We start from the raw sequence: 19,450 nt of genomic DNA, 5'->3' as shown, positions 1-19,450 counted from the left end.
TTTGTCAACACTGACTCTGCCATAGTTTTCCTGACAGTAAAAAAGCATCTGGGCTCAAATGGATTAACTATGATTTGTTTCTTCTTCCAGTTCTATACGCCATTTAATGTCATCATCTGCATCATGTATGGTTTGTTTTTGAAGAATGTTGCTTTGAATCCTACAGGCATGCCTGCACAGCCTCCTGTAATGATAGTCACATGAGAATTCCGTCGACCCTTCAGGAAGGACCACAACAACTTTTAGACGTTTGTGACCTCACAGAAAACGGATCTCGGATGAGACCAAACGGATCAGATCTGTCATTATCATGAGGGCGGTGCTTTCGACAGCCAATCAACGTGATTTTCACTACAAGCTCGCTGGCACAGCAGTGGAGGACGCCTCGGCTGAGTGCTCGCACTCTGTTTACTTTGTCGGCTGGCAGTGTGTTCAGTTCAGTGTGAAGGAGCCCACTCTGTAGATATGAGCAGCTGGCAGCTGTGAGGCCTCTCAGGACTTCCGTCTGCTCAGACGTGTTAACGATGCTGCTAGACGAGCGGATCTGGTTGCTGTTTAAGCGCCACTGGCCACAGACTCTCACCTACTGGAGCGTGTTCTTCAGCTTCGGCCTGTGCATCGCCTTCCTGGGACCCACTATCCTGGACCTGAGGTGTCAGACCCAGTCGACCCTGCAGCAGATCACCTGGGTGTTTGTCTCTCAGCAGTTCTTTCTGCTGGTGGGCAGCAGCGTGGGAGGACTGTTTAAGAAAACGTGAGTCTGGTTAGTGAACACCGAGTGTTTTCATGAGGTCTAGCTTCACATGTAAAACACCTCACCGCTCACTGTGTTTCATCCAGTGCGTCCTCTGCCAGTCATCAATGCTTTGACTTGTGTTTGTTATCAGAGCTCAGCTGTGAAAGCTGTGAATCCTCTCTCACTCTGTATGTGTGATGGGTTAGACACAAGCCCACTGGGAAGGTTTCTAACAGGGTCCATGTGAACCCACACCCAAGGAGTGTGTAGGATAACATAGTTTACATGTCAGTGATGAACTTTATAATAAACAAAGGAACATATACTTCACCTTTACAGGTCCCAGCTGTGCGGCAAGGGGAGTTACTATGAACTGTTTTCAATCTATGCGCAGTTCCACACATTTCCTAAAAGAACCTGGTTTGTACTAAAAGCAAGATATGAATAAACTGCTGGCTGCAAAGCTGAAGCCACTGACGTCAGTGGTTATAGGAGAGGCTACTCTCTCAGGTGGGTCTGTTATCAGGGTTTCTGTGAGTGCACTACAAGCACAACTGCCTGCAGGAACCTTTCTAGATACTAAAACCACAATTGTTAAACTAGTTAATATGTCTTATTAGCCTTCTGTTACATGTTGAAAATACACTTATTCACAAGGGGGTGCCACAGTGGGTGGCGTGGCATGTTTGGATCTTTAGCTTGTTAAGTTTTAGGGAGCCACTTAACCATGAAAGCAGCTAAAAAAAAGTTAAAAGTTTTTAAATAAGGAAAAGAGGATGAGTTTTACCTGTTAAGTTTAAGTCAGTTCACTTATGTCCTCTAATTCACCTGCGTCTTCTAATTACAGGACTTACCTGCAGTGATATCAGCGTTCTTGTTCTGGCAGAATAACTGGTTCTCACATTTGAGCAGGACAGCAGTTTAGAGTTTCACAGAGTACAGAGCCATATACAGTAACTAACCCTGTGGGTAACAAAGACGTGCCTTTGCTGATATCTCTGCTACCTTTAAAGCTTGCTTTTTGGCCCTAAAACAGAATAAAGTTACATTGTAAATAAACACATTCAAATGAGAGTTCAGGTTTATGAATGCACAGATAAAATAACTGAGCAGATGAATTATTACACCAAATGGGATTTTTTTTCTTTTCTTTTTTTCTTTTTAGTGACTGAAGTTGAGAGTTTACAAAATATTGTGGACTTGATGGAGGGCTCAGTATGAAATGTTTTGTTCCTGATTAACAATAGTGTTGAAATAATTTTCTGACTGCAGCTAGACTTTCACCTGTGACAGTTGGACTGAATATTGTATTTGACTGGCAGATCTATGGCATGCAAATGACAGAGTTTTGGTTCACATCTCTGTTTGAAAATTCCAGCCACTGAGCAGGAATGACAGATTGTGTGAAATGGAAATCTACATGTGTTGGGACACAATGGACATACAGTATAATGCCAAACACATTCACTCGTCTGTGACATCCCATTCTTAATCCATAGAGCTTAATATGATGTCAGCCGCTGTTTGCAGCTATAACAGCTTCACCAAGGTTTAGTTTTTATGGGAATTTCTGACCATTTTTCCAGAATCGCACTTGTGGGGCCAGACACTGATTCTCTAACTCATCCCAAACGTGTTCTGTCAGGTTGATTTGAGGACTCTGTGCAGGCCAGTTAAGTTCTTCCACATCAAACTAACTCGTCCGTGTCTTTATGGACCTTGCTTTGTGCAGTGGTGCACAGTCATGTTTGAACAGGAAGGAGCCATCTCCAAACTGTTCCCACAAACGTGGGAGTATATAATTGTCCAAAAATTGTCCAAAATGTCTTGGTATGCTGAAGCATTAGGAAATCCTTTCACTGAATGTTGGGGTTTTTTGGTTAATGGGAAAAAGCCTTTGGAACCTTGGAACGTTCCCATGGAAGCCCAGTCTCTTTCTTATTGTTAAATCATCAAAACTGACCTTAACTGAGGCAAGTGAGACTTTTGAGACATCCTGGATGAGTTGTTCTTGATGTTTCTTTGTGCAATGATGTGTTGCTTTTAGAGATCTTTCAGCTTACTTCACTTAATACACACATACATACATTTTCTACTTCAGTGATTTCTTCACTGAGCAGGTCTGGCAGTACTCAGGATTGTGTGGCTGTTGAACCAGAGATTAGCTTTCCAAAAAATGTAGTTAATCACAGTTAATTTATGATTGAATAAGGAGGGAACTATTTTTTACGCATAGAGGCAAGTAGGTTTGGATAGCGTTTCCCACAATAAAATAAATCATCATTTAAAAAACTGATTTTCTATTTAGTTGGGTTATTTTTAAAATAATTAAATTTGTTTCGTGATCTGAAACATGTGAGGAAAAAGAGGAAAAACAGAAACTAGGAAGTGGGTAAATACTTTTTCACAGCGCAGTTTCAGCCTGGTACCTATCATACGGGCATATGGAATTCTCTAAATACTGAGGAAAGGTGCTTTTTTTTTTTTCTTCGCTCCTTTACCAAAGACACACTGGACCATCCATTACGAACAGAGAGGACATAATGCTGCCGCATTCATACAAACAAACAACATAATTAATAAGTGACTTTGGTCATTATGTACATTGCTGTGTTCTCCCCTGTTACTGTTACTTGCCAATATGCTGTTAGGTGTTGAACTTTCATCAGTTTGAAGTGTTTGAAGTGCATAGTTCACTTATAGATTTAACAAACTTGAAGCACTTTACAAAAACTTTTGTGTTTATATAGTTAATGACCTACAGTACTGTATGTTTAAATAATCCACAAGAATTTTGGCACATTGCAATAAGCAGTTGGAAAAATAGGCACGTATAAGATTTTGAGGGACTTTGACAAGGGCCAAATTGTTATGGCTAAATGACTGGGTCAGAGCATCTCCAAAACTGTAACTCTTGTGGGGTTTTCCCAGTCTCTATGAAAGGGAGTCCAAGGAAGGAACAGTGGTGAACCAGAGTCATGGTTGGCCAAGTCTCAGTGATGCATGTTAGTGGTTGGCCTATGTGGTCAGATACAAGAGAAGAGCTGACCCCTGTCCACTGCCGAATGCTTACATAACCCTAACCCAGGCACCAGGATGCACTGTAGAAAGAAGTCAAGCCGCTAGAAAGGTAATGTCAATGTTCTGCTGGGAAACCTTGGGTCTAAAGCAAAGTCAAGTGGCTGTTAAGAGGTTAAACAGCCAACCGTGTTTCTTGGACATTTGTTTTTTTTTTTAACCATTATCTTTTAGTGCACCTACACTGTTTTTTCATTATCACTGTTGAGAAAGCTCCTTTATCTTTATTGTGTTTGCTGCTCACCTTGCACACCTGCGTAGGTGAATTCATTTCCCAAAAGCTAATCCTGGATGTGTTTGTGTGCACTTTGGAAGCCTTAAACAGTACATTTATATAATTTAAGAGGAAGCCTTTACAAACTCAGCAGGTGTGATTCATTATTTTTGCTGCTGGTCTTTCACCCTCTGGTGGTTTTTGTGAATGTCCCTGTAGCTAACAGAGGATTATCTGGGACAAGCTGAAAGAGAAGAATGGGAATGTAAGGTGAAGATAAGATGTAGGTTTACTGAAGGTGTGTGTGTGTGTGTGTGTTGGGGGGGGGGGGGGGGGGGGGGGGGTGGCTGTGATAATTCTGGCTAGGTAAATAAGTTTTAAGCGACAGACCATCAAGGTGACTTTACTGCAGCAGTAAGTAGGTGTGAATGTAGGCGGAAGATTATTGTTGGTATTTTCCTTTAATTTTAGGTTAGTAGAGCATAAGAAGTTTATTTATTCAAACAAAACTCTATCATGTGTACACTGGATGTGTATTCTATCCTCTGCTCCCTCTTTTTTTTTTTTTTTTTTTAGCCTTAAGTCCTCGCTCTTAGCCCTCTTCTTCTGCACCCTCATCATCTCGCTGGTGTTTGCCGTCATACCACTATGTCACCACGTCATACTGCTGTCCATCGCCATGGGGCTGGCTGGCAAAGCCATGGGCGTGATCGACACCATCGCCAACCTGCAGCTAGTGAAGCTGTACCAGAAGGACTCTGCCATCTTCCTGCAGGTCACTAAGATGTTGATGTGTCTGTGTGTTTGTGTCGGTGCAGTTAAAAAGCTGCTGTGACTGTGGGTCAATTTGGGGAAAAAAAAAAGAAAATCACTCTTTGACATAGCCTTGTTGAAAAAAGTAAGGGGAGTAACTGAGAATAATGGTGTCTTAATGAGCATTTTTATTTAGTCAAACAGTCACATGGTTTTGTGTCTGGATTTTCATGGGTTTTATAGGTTACTCATTTGTTTACTGTTTGGATTCCTTTCATTGGGCTCATTAGGAGGCCAAACTAGGTTAAAAGGAGAGTGAATGTGTGACTTACATTCATCATGCCAACAGAAACCAGGCGCCTGCACAGTCAGGTGAAAATCCTGTTTGCTTGTCATTGCAAATGACCCCTTATCACGCTGCCCTTGACACACCGCACTAAGCCTGCACGATTATGGCAAGAATGATTATCACAATTATTTTGTTCAGTCTTGAAATGACTTTTATTTGTAGTGATTATTAAAAGGCTTTAGAGACAAAGTGTCTTTTTATTGCACTGTCATATAAACTGAATACTGCTTTCACATCTCAACGTCTGTATAAATCTTAGCACAAATATAACATCTCTTCATTATTGAGCTGAGCATCTCTTAGAAGAAAAGTAGAAAATACATGTAAGAAAAACAAAACACACCAAAATGTAGCACAAAATTAATTCAGAAGGACACTTTCACTTCATTTCACCTTTACATTGTGCTACATTATGATAATAAATTAGTCTTTGCAGACAAATAATATAAAGTCTGTAATTCCGTCCTGTCTCTGATGCCGTGTATTTGTCCAGACTATTCCAAGAAACTTCAAGCTGTGTGGTTCAGGGAACAGCTGTGATAATTGGTCAGCGGCTGATTTGGTCAACAGAGCATGCTTTTTAAATATCGCTTGATCATGCTCATATGATTGTTGGAAACCAAAATTGTGATTGAGTTTAAAATTGTATTAATTGTACAGATCTGGCTGATAGTACAATGCCAGCTAAAATAAATGAATAAGTACATGCAGGGCTGGAGGAGGGTGCAATATTTTAAAAAGTAAAAACCAAACTTTTTTTTTAATCTTGAAAGTTCTGACTCCTAGACTGCTAGATCCTCTTAATTTGAATAACGGAGGCTGCTGTTCGTGTCTCTTGCTAGGCCTTGCATTTCTTCACAGGCCTTGGGGCACTGGTCAGTCCCCTGGTGGCCGATCCCTTCCTGGCTGAGGACAGCTGTGTGCTGGGAGCTAACTTGACCACCAACTCATCCTCTCCCAGGAACCTACAGCATCTCCGCAGCACCCTCGCTGGCCATGGAGCAGCACTGCACACCATCTCTCACTTTCGTCTGTATACTGACGGGGTTGTCGTCACCAGGGTGTCGTATGCTTTCTGGATCATGGCTCTTATCAATGTGAGTTCAATGTGATGATCCTTGATTTCTTAATTTTTGTATATTTTTCACACTTAAATGTTTCAGATTATCAAACCAATGTAAATATTAGGCAATGATAACCCGAGAAAATACAACATAGAGTTTTTAAGTCATGATTAAATACATTTTTTGGAAAGAAGGTCAATTTCTCTTACAGTAACCAGGCTTAATTACTTCCAGACCCACTGAATCAAAAAAATCCCCTTCTGGACTGATGAGATAAAAGCTGAACTTTCTGGAAGCTTTGAGTCCCATCATATCTGGTGTAAAACTAACACAGCATTTCATAAAAAGAACATCATACCAGCAGTCAAACATGGTGGTGGTCTAGGCCTGCTTTGCTGCTTCAGAACCTGGATGACTTGGTGGAACCATGAATTCTGCTCTCTAACAGAGCATCCTGAAGGAAAATGTCCGGCCATCCCTCCATCTCCTAAAACTCAAGTGCTCTTGGGTAATGGTTCAAAATAATATAACACACCTATGAATGACAGTGACCTAGTCAAAATCCAGACTTAGATATGACTGATGTCTTGAAATGTCCTTAAACAGCTGTTAATGCTTGAAAACTGTCCAGTGTGTCTGTGGCGCCACCAGTTATTAGGTTTAAGAAACCATTACTTTTTCACGTAGGGCCACCCTTTGCTTTGATTGCTGCTTTGCAGACTCTCGATGAGCTTCATGAGGTCGTCACCTGAAATCAGTAGCGGTTTTAGATACGGGCGACACGGGCGGTTGCCCGGGGCGGCATCATGGTGTGGGCATCGGCAAAAAAATAATAAAAAAATGCTCGTACTCATGCTGCCCCGGCGTCATGCCAGCGCATATTGGGAATGGCACAGGCACCGATCGGTTTTCTATCGCCCATTTGCTGGGAGTAAGGGCGCCCTTCGTTTGTGAGGTGCGCCTGCTGCTTAGCGGCACAGAGAGGAGAGGGCGGGGCGGCGGGGGATTCTCTGACCGGCTGGAGCAGCATCTAATAACCAACTCGCAAAATAAAACAAAATAAAAACAAACCAACAAACACGAAAACACCAGACATCATGATACAGACTTATAATTTGCACAGATGTTTTTTTGAAATTCTGTACACGAAAAGCGAGCGCGAGAGCCCTCGGTGCGCCTGCTCGCTGCTGAAGTCAAAGTAAACTTTATTGTCATCTCCGCTACAGTCCAGTATATAGAGAGACGAGACGACGAGGCTCCAGTTACAGCAGTGCAAGTAAACAAACAATATATATAAGAAGAGTAAGAAAATAAATATACACTTTAGGACTAGGGATAAAGGGATCAATAACAATTTAAAATTTGATGATTTGGGGGGGGCGCCAGAGGGAGTGTTCACCCAGGGCGCCAAATAGGCTAGAACCGCCACTGCCTGAAATGATTTTCCAACAGTCTTGAAGGAGTTCCCAGAGATGCTGAGCACTTGTTGGCCTGTTTGCCTTCACTCTGTGGTCCATCTCATCCCAAACCATCTCAATTGGGTTTAGGTCAGGTGACTGTGGAGGCCAGGCCATCTGGTCTGGGGTCATTGTCCTGTTGAAAAATAAATGATGGTCCAACTAAATGCAAACTGGATAGAATGGCATGTCGCTGCAGGATGCTGTGGTAGCCATGCTGGTTCAGTGTGCCTTCAGTTTTGAATAAATCCCCAACAGTGTCACCAGTGAAGCACCCCACACCATCACACCTCCTCCACCATGCTTCACGGTGGGAACCATGCATGTGGAGACCATCCGTTTACCTTTTCTGCATCGCACAAAGACACTGCAGGTGGAACCAAAGATCTCAAATTTGGACTCATCAGACCAAAGCACAGATTTTCACTGGTCTAATGTCCACTCCTTGTGTTTCTTGGCCCAAACAAATCTCTTCTGCTTGTTGTTTTTCCTTAGTAGTGGTTTCTTAGCAGCTATTTGACCATAAAGGTCTGATTCACAGTCTCCTCTGGACTTTTTGAGGCTGGTGACTTGGATGAATTTATCCTCAGCAGCAGAGCTGACTCTTCGTCTTCCTTTCCTGGGGCGGTCCTCATGTGAGCCAGTTTCCTCGTAGCACTTGATGGTTTTTGCGACTGCACTTGGGGACGCATTCAGTTTTAGAACATTTCCAGACTGACCTGACAGTAATGACGGACTGTCGTTTCTCTTAACTTAGGTGATTGGTTCTTGCCATAATATGAATTCTAACAGTTGTCAAATAGGGCTGTCAGCTGTGTACCAACCTGACTTCTAGATAATAGAACTGATGCTCCCAACCCCATTAAGAAAGCTTGAAATTCCAGAAATGAACCATGACAAGGCACACCTGTCGTGATAACCATTTCAGGTGACTACATCATGATGTCACTGAGAGAAGGCCAACGGTTTGGAGCACTGTCAACAAAGCAATCTTCAACAATCTTAAAATATAATACGTAGTGTTACTGATCAATTTTTTTCTTTGCTAGATAATTCCATATATCTTGCTTCATATATTTGATGTCTTCATTTTGTATCACAATGTAGAAAGTAGTAAAAATAAAGAATAACCATTAAATGAGAAGGCGTGTCCAGACTTTTGACCGCTAGTGTACATGTGATGAATATGCAAAAAAAAAAAAAGTCATGAAGGGGCACATACTTTCCCATGGTACTGTACATGATGTGAATAATGCAAACACATAGTTACATAATACATGATCTTGAAAGTTAATCTATGAAGTTGTGTGTTGTGAATAGGATCCTCTTATGAATAGAACACTAGTCAGGTGTGGTTCTGAATGAACAAAGAGCCCCTGTTTGACATGTTTGCCTCATTGTTAGTAGTTCATTGTTAGTAGAGTAGTCAAACATGCTACTAGAACAGTGTAAGAAATATAATCAGCTTTCTCTTAAACACTGAATTTGTGTGTAAGTTTGTACCTCAGTTAAATGTTTAGCTTGGTCGAGTAATTAGCTTGGGTGCTGGCGGCGAAGAAACAAAACAATCTGCACGGATTTTTAGCGTAGTTTTCTTCCCCATAATGAAATCACTGATGTATCCCATGACTAGATTTCCCGAGTAGTGCTGAACAATTTCACATGAAAATGGCTCAAATGGAAGTTAATGATATAATGACATTTCCAGATAGCACTGCTGCTCCTCAGAGTTGCCTAAACCTGTTGTTTACAGTTTATCTGGGTTAGAAGTAACAGAAGTTCAGATGAAGTAAACAGACTTCCCCATCACTGCGTGCAGCATTTTCAGAGTGTGCTGGATCAGTTTCAAGTGGATGACAAGAAAAGAAGATTGTATGTTTGTGAGAAGAGAAGAGGTTCTCGCAAACATACAAACAGGAAGTGTTACCTCTTCATTTGGTGAACAACGTTCTCATTGTGTGTCTGTGTGTTTGTGTGTGTTTTGACAGCTCCCTGTCCCAGCGGCAGTGCTCGCATTGATGTCCCATGAGCGATTGCTGCCTTGCTCCAGAAGCAGTCCAGTTCTGCTCGATGCAGACTCCAACAGGAGCCCCACGGGGGACACGGACCAAGGTAGTGCACACGTGTTTGTGTGTCTGTGTGTCTGTGTGACAACTTTGCTGAGATGAAAGTGCAGACCTCTGAGTGTGACTGTCTCCCCAGGACATGGGAGTGTTTTTAGCTGCTGTAACCCTGCCAAACTCCGGGATCGCCCTGCTACTTTCTTCATCATCCACGCTCTAGGAGGAGCTATCCTCTTTATCACAGATGGGATTATAGTAAGGCTTCCAGCTAACACCACACACAATTACACATGAACTTTTTACACTTTGCTTTAGTGTCTGAGGTGAATTGCTAACCATGGTGGTCATATTTATAGCAATTCCAATGATTAAAGCCATTTAGGACTGCAGTTAGCTTCAAAATGATGAAGAGTTTGTGCGATTGTTAAGATGAAAACCTGTGGAGGTATGGAGATGTGTAGGAGAGAGGGCAGTGGACCCCGATCTAGGTGAAGGAGAGAAGTGACAATCAGTGAGCAGCAGAATGGCTCCATGGAAAGAAAGAGCTTTACAGATGCAATGTTTTCTTTTTTAGACTCAGAGTGTTGATGGAGAAGTATACAATGTGTTTTTGTGGATCTAGAGAAAGCATATGATAGGATGGCAAGAGAAACTGAGGTACTGTATGAGAAATTCTGTTTGAAGAAAAAGTTGAGGGAAGGCTGAAGTAGCTTGACGTGTGCAGAGGAGACATAGTGGATATACTGGACAAAGGATGTTAAAGTTGGCGTTTCCAGGCAGGAGGAAAAGATCCCTGAACTGGTCCAAATTTGTTTGATAGCTGTAGGTAAGTAAAATGGGAACAATCCAAGAATAACCTTTTACACAAGAAACAACAAAACAGGATCATGATATGTGAGAGCTTCAGTGGTTTTGGCTTTGCTGTATTAAAACATCATCTAATCGACTAAGACTCTGCTTAGGAGTAACACAGAGCAGTACATCGATGTACCGTCACCGTTAAAATAGAAAGTTTGCACTTGTGACATCATGACTGTTTATTACACTGTGTTATATATTATATTGCACCCGTGTTATATTTATAGAAGCAATATCCTGGGAAGGGATATTGCTTCTATAAATGTGGTAAGAAATCATACAAAAAAGAGCACCTTTAAACTGAGTTTCCTTAAGAAACGTCATTATTAGAGTGACCTGCTGAAGGCTGTCTGTGAATCCAGTGTAAACAGGCAATATAAAGCTTTAAGAACAAGGCTCAGATATTATGGTGCCTTATTTGATCTGATTATATGTTACCAATGAGAACAGGAAAAAAAGTGAGTGACAAACTTTGTTCCTGGGCCTGATCTAACTGACCTCCGGCCGGGTTTCTTGTCCTGCAGGGCTCTTATGCTGGCTTCGTCTACACCTACGCCGTCTCCCCTCCTCTGCTGATGGGCCATAAGATGGCAGGCTGTCTGGACAGCATATTCTGGGCCGCGATCACCGTGGGAAGACTGGCTTCAATGTACTTGTCCTACAGATACACGGCACCCAAGCTGCTCACCGTCAGTCTGGTATGGACTAGAGATGGCACGATACCACTTTTTTTATGTCCGATACCGATATCATAAATTTGGATATCTGCCGATACCGATATGAATCCGATATAGTGTGTTTTTTAATCAATAAAACGTTTTTTTAATATCTTGCTGCATTTTGTATAAGTTTATACTCAAGTTTAAATAAATAACAACACTAAAGCTATTCTGTTATACCTGTATGTAAAAACTACACTGCGCCCAAAATATTTCATAGTTCAGCAACGCTGATCAATCTAATAAACTTAAACCTACTCCATCCTCCCTATTCTGGTATTTTAAAGAGTACTTAGCAGAAATATTAAGCAACCTAACTAATAGGGTTGCAAACTCCCAGCAAAAAAAAAATAGGGAACCACCCTCCACCTCATGATGCTTAATCGATGTAATCAAATTTAATTTGATGCAGTGGGGAAACATGCACAGAAATAAATTATTTTTCAAGAATAATTAAATAGATTCAACATCTTTCTTCAACAGAATTGCAGACTGCACAGATGGTATCTTCCCAAAGGAAAAAGTACTATAGCTTACTAGGGTATATTAGACTTAACAGTTACTATATACAGTAATGGACTACTATATATTTTACATCAGATTAAAACTTTGGGTGTAAGATTCAGATAATTATTTATTAAAAGCTAGACATTTTAAATGAGAATAAGAAAGAAAAGTATGTCTTTGTGCCTCCTTTTCCCTGTTCATGCCCTATCGGCCCCCCTGGCTAAACTTTGCTAGATCCGCCCCTGCACAGTTACCAGCTACGTAGAAAAAGATCCTGGTGTAGAAAGTAATATTAAATAAATTCTAACAACAGCTTATCAAGCTTAATAGTGCTGCTGTTGTTCAACCGCTGGTTTCCTCTTTCTGGTGAGAAATGGGCCAAAAACTAAGACGAGAAACGGACTCACGACAGAAAAGCCGATCAGCTGATCATTAAGCAGTTTCACGATTGAAGTAGCAGCAGGAGAGAGAGAGAGAGAGAGACAGAGAGGGGGGCAGTCCCTCCATATATCGGTTGTTAAGCTTAACGCTAAAATGCTTTACAAACATTCAGAGATGAATTTACACACTTGCTTTACTTCTCTCTGGGAAAACTTCCTCGGAGATGAAATGCTGGTTTGGTAGCGAAGCTACAAATACACACAGCTGCTCTATCACGTGATGCATACTGCTGCGACGTGCTACGGTTATGAGCCGAGTTACGCCGTGTAGCAAGTTTTGTGAGGTGCTTTTTTGATATTTAATGGATCGGATTACATTTTTTATTTCTCGCCGATATCCGATCCAGTAATTTGGGTCAGTATCGGACCGATACCGATACGTAATATCGGATCGGTCCATCTCTAGTATGGACACGTGTCTGAAGGACAAACCTGCATGAACACAGATATCACAGGGCAGGAAAAGCAGAGGTGACCATCAGGGGTCAGGCTTTATTCCTCTTAAAGCTATAAGACGTTTGTCTTACGACAGTTCAAACCAAATATTTGAACAGGGTGGGAATGCAGCCACCGAGAAGAGGATTGTTGTCTGAGTGGGTACACATAGTGTGTCTGAGCTAACCTGGTTCAGTCTCACTTTACCACATCAGTCTGATTCATTCCACTCAGTTTCGGCATTGTAGTGTAATGTCTCTGTGGACAAGCAGATCATTATAAACGTATAAACGCCGTCCTGCCTGCTCTCATAAGGATTGTTATTATCAATTTTCTGCAGTGTTAGCCTGAACATAAAGTTTGCCTTTCTCTTGCAAACAGTGTGACTGTTGTTTTTTTGTCTTTATTAATTTTGTTTGTATAGCAAAATTGTATGAAATGCAAAAAAACAAATTTTCTACAGTTTCCTGGAGCCCGATGTGATTTTAAATGATCGTGTTTACAGGTTTTAACCTGTAATGGTTTCTAGTTATTTTTGCTTTTTCTAATTGTTCGTCACAACAGGCTCTCTGTTATGTGTTGAATATCTCAGCTGGTCAAGTGTTAGACTGAAGCTGACTTTGGTTCTTTGCTGGGTTTTGGCAGCACTTAGTTCCCTTTTAACCTTTAGCAGGACTTTCCAGTGTTAGTCTAAGCTTTAAAATCCAGTCACCTGTTATTTCCACTTTACAACAGTATGTGTACATTTCCATCAATGTCTGTGCATTACCTCTCTGTTCTTTCTGTTTATGTATATTTTATATTTAATGCGTGCGTGTGTGTGTGTGTGTGTGTGTGTGTGTGTGTTTCTCAGGTGGGAGTCATACTGGTTCAGTGCCTGCTGTTAATCTTCTACACCAGCTCTGTGTTTCTGTTCTTTGGCACCTGTGTGTTGGGCCTGTGCATCAGCAGTGTGTTCCCCTCTGTGTTAGCCTTCACAGAGGACATATTAGAATACAAAGGTACACACACACATCGTCAGTGCCTCACAGGAGTACAGCCATCAAACAGTCATTGTTAATATTAGGCTAAGATAACCCGACGATTTCATTTATTAAAGGGAGAAGGCTTCCCAACCCTACCTGGCCCGGTATAAAAATAGTAACCTCCCCAACAGACAGCGGCTTATGAAATTAAATTCAGTTTGTTTTGCCATACTCTGGCCTGATTACTGCCAGACCTGATGAATCAAAAAATAAAAAATAGAATCTGACCAAGTGAAGTTCTCATAAAGCAACACTTCATGCCAAAATGTAAAGAATCTCAAGAAGAGAAACAAAATCAGTCTAGAAAGGTCTTTTCTATGACTTTGAGAGAGCTAATTTCCAAAAATGGATATAATGTTGAACAGTGGTGAACCTTCACAGGAGGAAAAAATGACTCCTATCAAAATAAGAGCGCACTCGTGGCTTATTCAGGTCACAAAGGAATGCAGACAAAGATGTAAAGAACAGTTAAGGTCAGCGTTCATACAGTTTGCTCACTGAAGTATTTTCATTTGTAATATTTCTGTCTTTGTTAGGATTTGTAGAAAAAGAAAACAACGGTCAGAAAGAGGACAAATACTTTTTCACTGCACCAGGGTGCATACTGCATTTGCTGCATAAGTAATCTTATATATTGTAAACCAGTAGGAAATGAGTAAAATCATTCCTGATGACACTCAGTTACAGAAAAGTTAACAGTGAAAGTGTAAAACAGAATAACTTGTTTGCAAAACATATAAATACAATATTGGATTAAGAGCAGATCAAACTGTGGGCATGGAAATATGTGCTCACTTTGAATTTCATGCCACAAAGGCAGCAGAAGGAGAGATTTATAATACATGAAATTAAAACTATCACATAAAAATGTAGATCCATGCAGCATTTTTACATGTAAAAATAAAATATTGATGTTCTGTTTATAATACGCATCATAAATAACTGTGTTTCTACAGTTCTGTTGAGGGTTTTTCCCCACATTCCTGCACTTGAGTGTAATAATTTCCCCCAAAACAGACAAAGATTGTTTAAATATACATGTTTGTCTTCAAGTATGATTTATTATTAGTTCTTAATGATCAGATATTACTGATTCATTTATACTTTCATTAGTTTTTACAATTTTTATGTCATCCAGTTTTTATCATAATATTCAAATTAATTTAAATTTAAATTTCTCAATATATTTTACATCAAGTGTTTAATATAAACAAACAGAAACCCTGTTCTCCATGTAACACACACATATGATCATAATCTAACACATTTGTTCATTTGTTTGATTATTAATTATTATAACTTAATAATAAGCATTGATTTTCTTTTTTTATTAATTGCCTCATGTACACTTTTACAACGTGCAACTTTTGTCCCATAGCTGTAGATTATTCCTGTGTGCTTATTGTGTGTTACAGGCTGTGCCACAACAGTGCTGGTAACGAGTGCCAGCACGGGGGAGATGCTGCTTCAGCTGCTTGTTGGATCGGTAAGAAGGGATTCGAGACTCTTCTGTCTTCCTGAACATTTTTATAAAGTATTCACTTTCACAAAATGCTTTTACATTCAGTGTTTTATATGAATTTCTCGTTTCTTTCTGAAACATTTAAATAACTGTAATATAATAGTGCATGTCGCCTCACTGGGGAACAGGCTTTCAGGTCACTACTGAGCATTTGTGCAGTGACTGTAGCCTGCTGTGTCTGAATGAATTAGGCTAAAGCGCCTCACTAACGTTGCTTGGTGGCTCCATTGCTTCCCAGGGTTGACCGCTGAGATCTTTGCGATTTGGAACTCAATGTGTGTTTATGTGTGTGGCTCCTGCAGGTGATCCACAGTCAGGGCAGCTACTCCTTCCTGCTGTGCGGTACAGTAGCGTCCTTTATCGGCTTCTGCCTGTTCCTGCTGCTCCTCTATATCCAGAATATCCACAGAAGCCAGCACACAGGTAAATACATGCAGAAAGACTAAATGGTTTGCCAAAACACTGGTGATACAAAAGGCAGCCTCAAGTGGCCATTAGAGGAACTGCAATTTTGGCACTTGTGCTTCAGTCACATTTTCTGCCCTGGAGGTTGCTGCCTGGACTTGTTTGGACTAATTCTGACGTTTCATTCTGGTTCTATCTGCGCTCACAGGTAGCGAACCAACAATCAAACCTCCTTTTTCATAGATTTTTTTCAGCTTGACAATATCGCATCCGATGTGACGTGTCAGCCTGTGGATGTCTTTTTTTTTTTTCTCCTGTTTTCCTTTAGTAACCAACTCTTTTACCTCTCAGATTTGTCTCAATGCACAGACATGAAAGAGAAGCCGAAGACCGGAGACTCGTGACGCACTGGAACCCAAGAGAGCAGAGGATACAGCAAAGGGAGAAATACTTCAGGAGAAGCTGACACTTCTTCACGTTCCCCCAGGGTGGAGGGTTCACAATCACACTCCTGCGTCATGGAAATGCTGAATAATTATTTGCACCCTACTTTCACAGCCTGATGATCAACAAACAGCTCAATGGATGATTAGAGTGTACACAATCATCTCTTTGAGCACATTAAACTGTGCGTTGATTAAATACGACCTCTTCAGTATGAATGTAAATGGACTCTTATAATAGGACTCGTTCGGTGGTGGAAAATAAAGACACACGGTGTAAGATGCAGTCGGTTAGAGATCTTTTATTATTGGTTTCTCTGTAATTCTTCATATATGAACTCTTCCTCACACATCAATACGCAATACAGTCAATCCTGTGTGTGCATATAAAGTGAGTCACTAATGGAGATTATCAGTCATCAAAAGTGGTTTTGGATGGGGCCAGACTGCAGGCCTTTCACTGAAGTGTTTCAGCAAAGAGTTTCAATTCACTTATATAGAACCAAATCACAACAACAGTCACCTCAAGCACTTCATGTTATAAGGTAAAGATCCTACAATAAAATAGATGGTAATCAAGTTCTTATATAGTGCTTTGCTATTCTACCTGAACAATCCAAGCACTTTATACATCATGTCTCATTCACCCAAGTGCTTTTCTTCCCTATGCTTAAGTACTTATAAGTAGTATATCCAACATTTACACACTGATGGATGCAAGCTTCTGTTTAGTAGATGACCTCTTGAGCTACAGCCACACCAGACAACAAGCAAAGTGTCAGATACCAAAAGATCTTATCTTTCGATTCAAGTGTCTTATATATACTATATGTTATGCATATTTGACTTAACAGTTCTTTTATTCTAAAATTTAAATTTGGTTTTGCCATATGTCATTTGAAAGGGTACTAAGTGGTGCTGTAAAGACGATTCCCACGTCTGGTAGACCTTCAAAAGAATCCTGAGGGAGGCTGGGGAGCTTAAGTGTACCATGTTCAACATACCATTTATATGTAAATGGCTAAATGCATTAAAATGGTGACCTGTGGTAAAACGACTCAGTATCCCAACACCTTCCATAGTTACATCTCTTTCGTAGCATGCCGCTCATAAAAATCGGTAATCCATTATCTCAGATTATTAGAATATTTTCCAAGGTCAAGCAGAAAAGTATTTACATGCGGGGCCTCCCTGCTACTGCAGATAAGGAGGTGGTCCGCTTGCCTCCACCCCAGAGAGAAGGGTTACATCTCCTGGGTCTAGGTGCGGCTTGCCCCTCTGGGGGCGGGGGTACCTGGACCTGGGATATAGAGTATGTTTGGGGAGTGCGACTGTCTGTGCAGTGTCTATTTGTGTCTGTCTACACGTTGGGTGAGTGCCGAGTATTTGGTTGTGCATATGGGGGTGGGAATGCACGTCTGTGTCCGCGTGTGCCTGTTTGTCTGTGTCTATATGTCAGGTTGGGTTTTAGACTCAACCTCTCTGGGTACATCTCAGGCCCTCTAAAGTACGGAGGCCTATCTCCCCTCACCACACTCCCTGCCGGTGGCTGATGCCCTCAGACGTTGGTGTGTTGGTGGTCCTTGTCATCTGGGGCTGGGCACTCATGCATGTACCGGCTCACTCCTGGTGGTCGATTGGCGGGGCCGGGCGCCTGTGGCCCGGTTGGGCTCCTTCCGGGGGATGGGATGCCCTCAGGCCTCTGGCCTCTGGGCCTGAAGCTCGGTCCTCTCTGGCACAGCTGGCTGCCGGCAGAGCCCGCGGGCACGCCACTGCAACCCCCTCTGGCCTCTGCTCCGTAGCTGCGGGGTGACCTCTCGTTTGGGGCTCTACTCAGCTCTTCCCAGGAGGGTGGCACGGTTCCCCCCCCCCTTTGGTGGTCCTCCTCGGGTCCTTGTACTCTGGGGCCTCTGGATATCTGGGGCCTGGATCTCCTCCATACCTGCTTCATACCCTGGTGGACGGGGCTATGGCTCCCCACACTCCCTAGCAGATCGTTACATGGAGAAACCTTTGGAATACAAGCATGCTGATCCACACAGGTGTGCACACAGGTGTACACACGGGTGTTCACAGACGCGGACTACACCTTTCTTGGCTGCTGCCTCAAAGCACATTGTGCGCTGTCTATCTTGCGTGCTGCACAATATCGTTTATTATTTAGTATCTACTGTTATCTACTGCTAGCTAGTTTATTGTGATGGTGCTGTTTTTATTATGTTGCTCTTTGTTGTTTGCTTTCTCTTCTGTTTTTTTTTTCTCCATACAGGTGATCCAGGTGTTTTGTTTGTTTGTTTGTTTTTTCCTTTCTTCCCCCCCTTCTCACCGTCTCTTCTCCCCTTTGATTTTCTTTCTCTCCCTCTCTTTCTTTCATTCTTTCTCCCTGTCCTATCCCCCAGTCACGTCTGTCCCGTTTGTAGCAACCGAAAATAAAATAAATACATAATTATAATAAAGGTCAATCAAATGGACCAATATGGCAAGGCCATGATGATCCACTTGGTAAAATAAATCCGCTTGGCATCTTTCTTGGCCTTAAGACAACAATTCTGATGGCTAAAGATCCAAACGGGACACAAAAAAAGAAAAAGAAAAAAAAAAAAAGTATTTACAGAAATATCTGAAAAGTATGCTCATTTAAACACTGACTGTATCGATGGAGTTCATTAGAATAGAATAGAATAGAATTCAACTTTATTGTCATTGCTCATGCACAGGTACAGGGCAACGAAATGCAGTAGCTTAGTCCCACATTAGCTTGTGGGACTGCTGAGGTGTTATTAAAGCCTAGGTTGCTTTGATAGCGGTCTTCAGCTCATCTGTAGTTTGAAGTTGGGTGGTTCTTGTCTTTTTTTTCAACATGTGGAGTTCATGTGTTGGCCAGTGGGAATATGGCCAGAAAATCATTTGGTAAAGTCCTTCTGAAAGCTAAAATCCATCTCCATATAGCTTGTCAACAGATTAAAGCATGAAGTGTTCTGAAATTACATGGCAAAGTTTGGCTTTTGACTTTATAATAGTGGACCGACCACCACAAATACCAGCAAAGGACATGGTGCAACAGTCATCACAGGCTTTACACTAGACTTCAAACACCTTGGACTTGCTGCCTCTCCACTCTTCCTCCAGGATTTTCAAATGAAGTACAAAATTTGCTTTAATCTGAAAAGAGGACCGGATCACAGAACAAAAGTCCAGTTTGTTGTCTCCTTAGCACAGGTAAGAAGCTTCTCACACTTCATTCAGGAGCGACCTGAGGTGGCTGTAGCTCAGGAGACAGCGCAGGTCATCTGTTAATTAGAAGGTTGGTGGTTTGATCCCTGGCTGTTTCAGTCTGCATGCCAAAATACCTTTGGGCAGGACATTAAATTCTTAATATTTG

General features: G+C 41.6%; 1 protein-coding gene across 1 annotated transcript; it reads left to right on the top strand.

Annotated features, from left to right (window-relative positions):
• Positions 1 to 329: 329 nt before the first annotated feature.
• Positions 330 to 16,354, top strand: slc60a1a (solute carrier family 60 member 1a). The gene is made up of 10 exons (XM_084927465.1): positions 330 to 754; positions 4,605 to 4,803; positions 5,973 to 6,227; positions 9,640 to 9,763; positions 9,854 to 9,969; positions 11,097 to 11,270; positions 13,527 to 13,674; positions 15,114 to 15,184; positions 15,523 to 15,643; positions 15,977 to 16,354. Exons 1-10 carry the CDS (start codon positions 525 to 527, stop codon positions 16,027 to 16,029), a joined length of 1,491 nt encoding a protein of 496 aa, XP_084783591.1. The 5' UTR covers positions 330 to 524; the 3' UTR covers positions 16,030 to 16,354.
• Positions 16,355 to 19,450: the final 3,096 nt, after the last annotated feature.

Source organism: Perissodus microlepis, chromosome 5 (genome assembly GCF_051167445.1).
Source record: "Perissodus microlepis isolate ML-2025 ecotype Zambia chromosome 5, ASM5116744v1, whole genome shotgun sequence".
Classification (NCBI taxonomy): domain Eukaryota; kingdom Metazoa; phylum Chordata; class Actinopteri; order Cichliformes; family Cichlidae; genus Perissodus; species Perissodus microlepis.
Note: the sequence above shows the minus strand (reverse complement) of the source record. Positions and strands in the feature narration are given on the sequence as shown.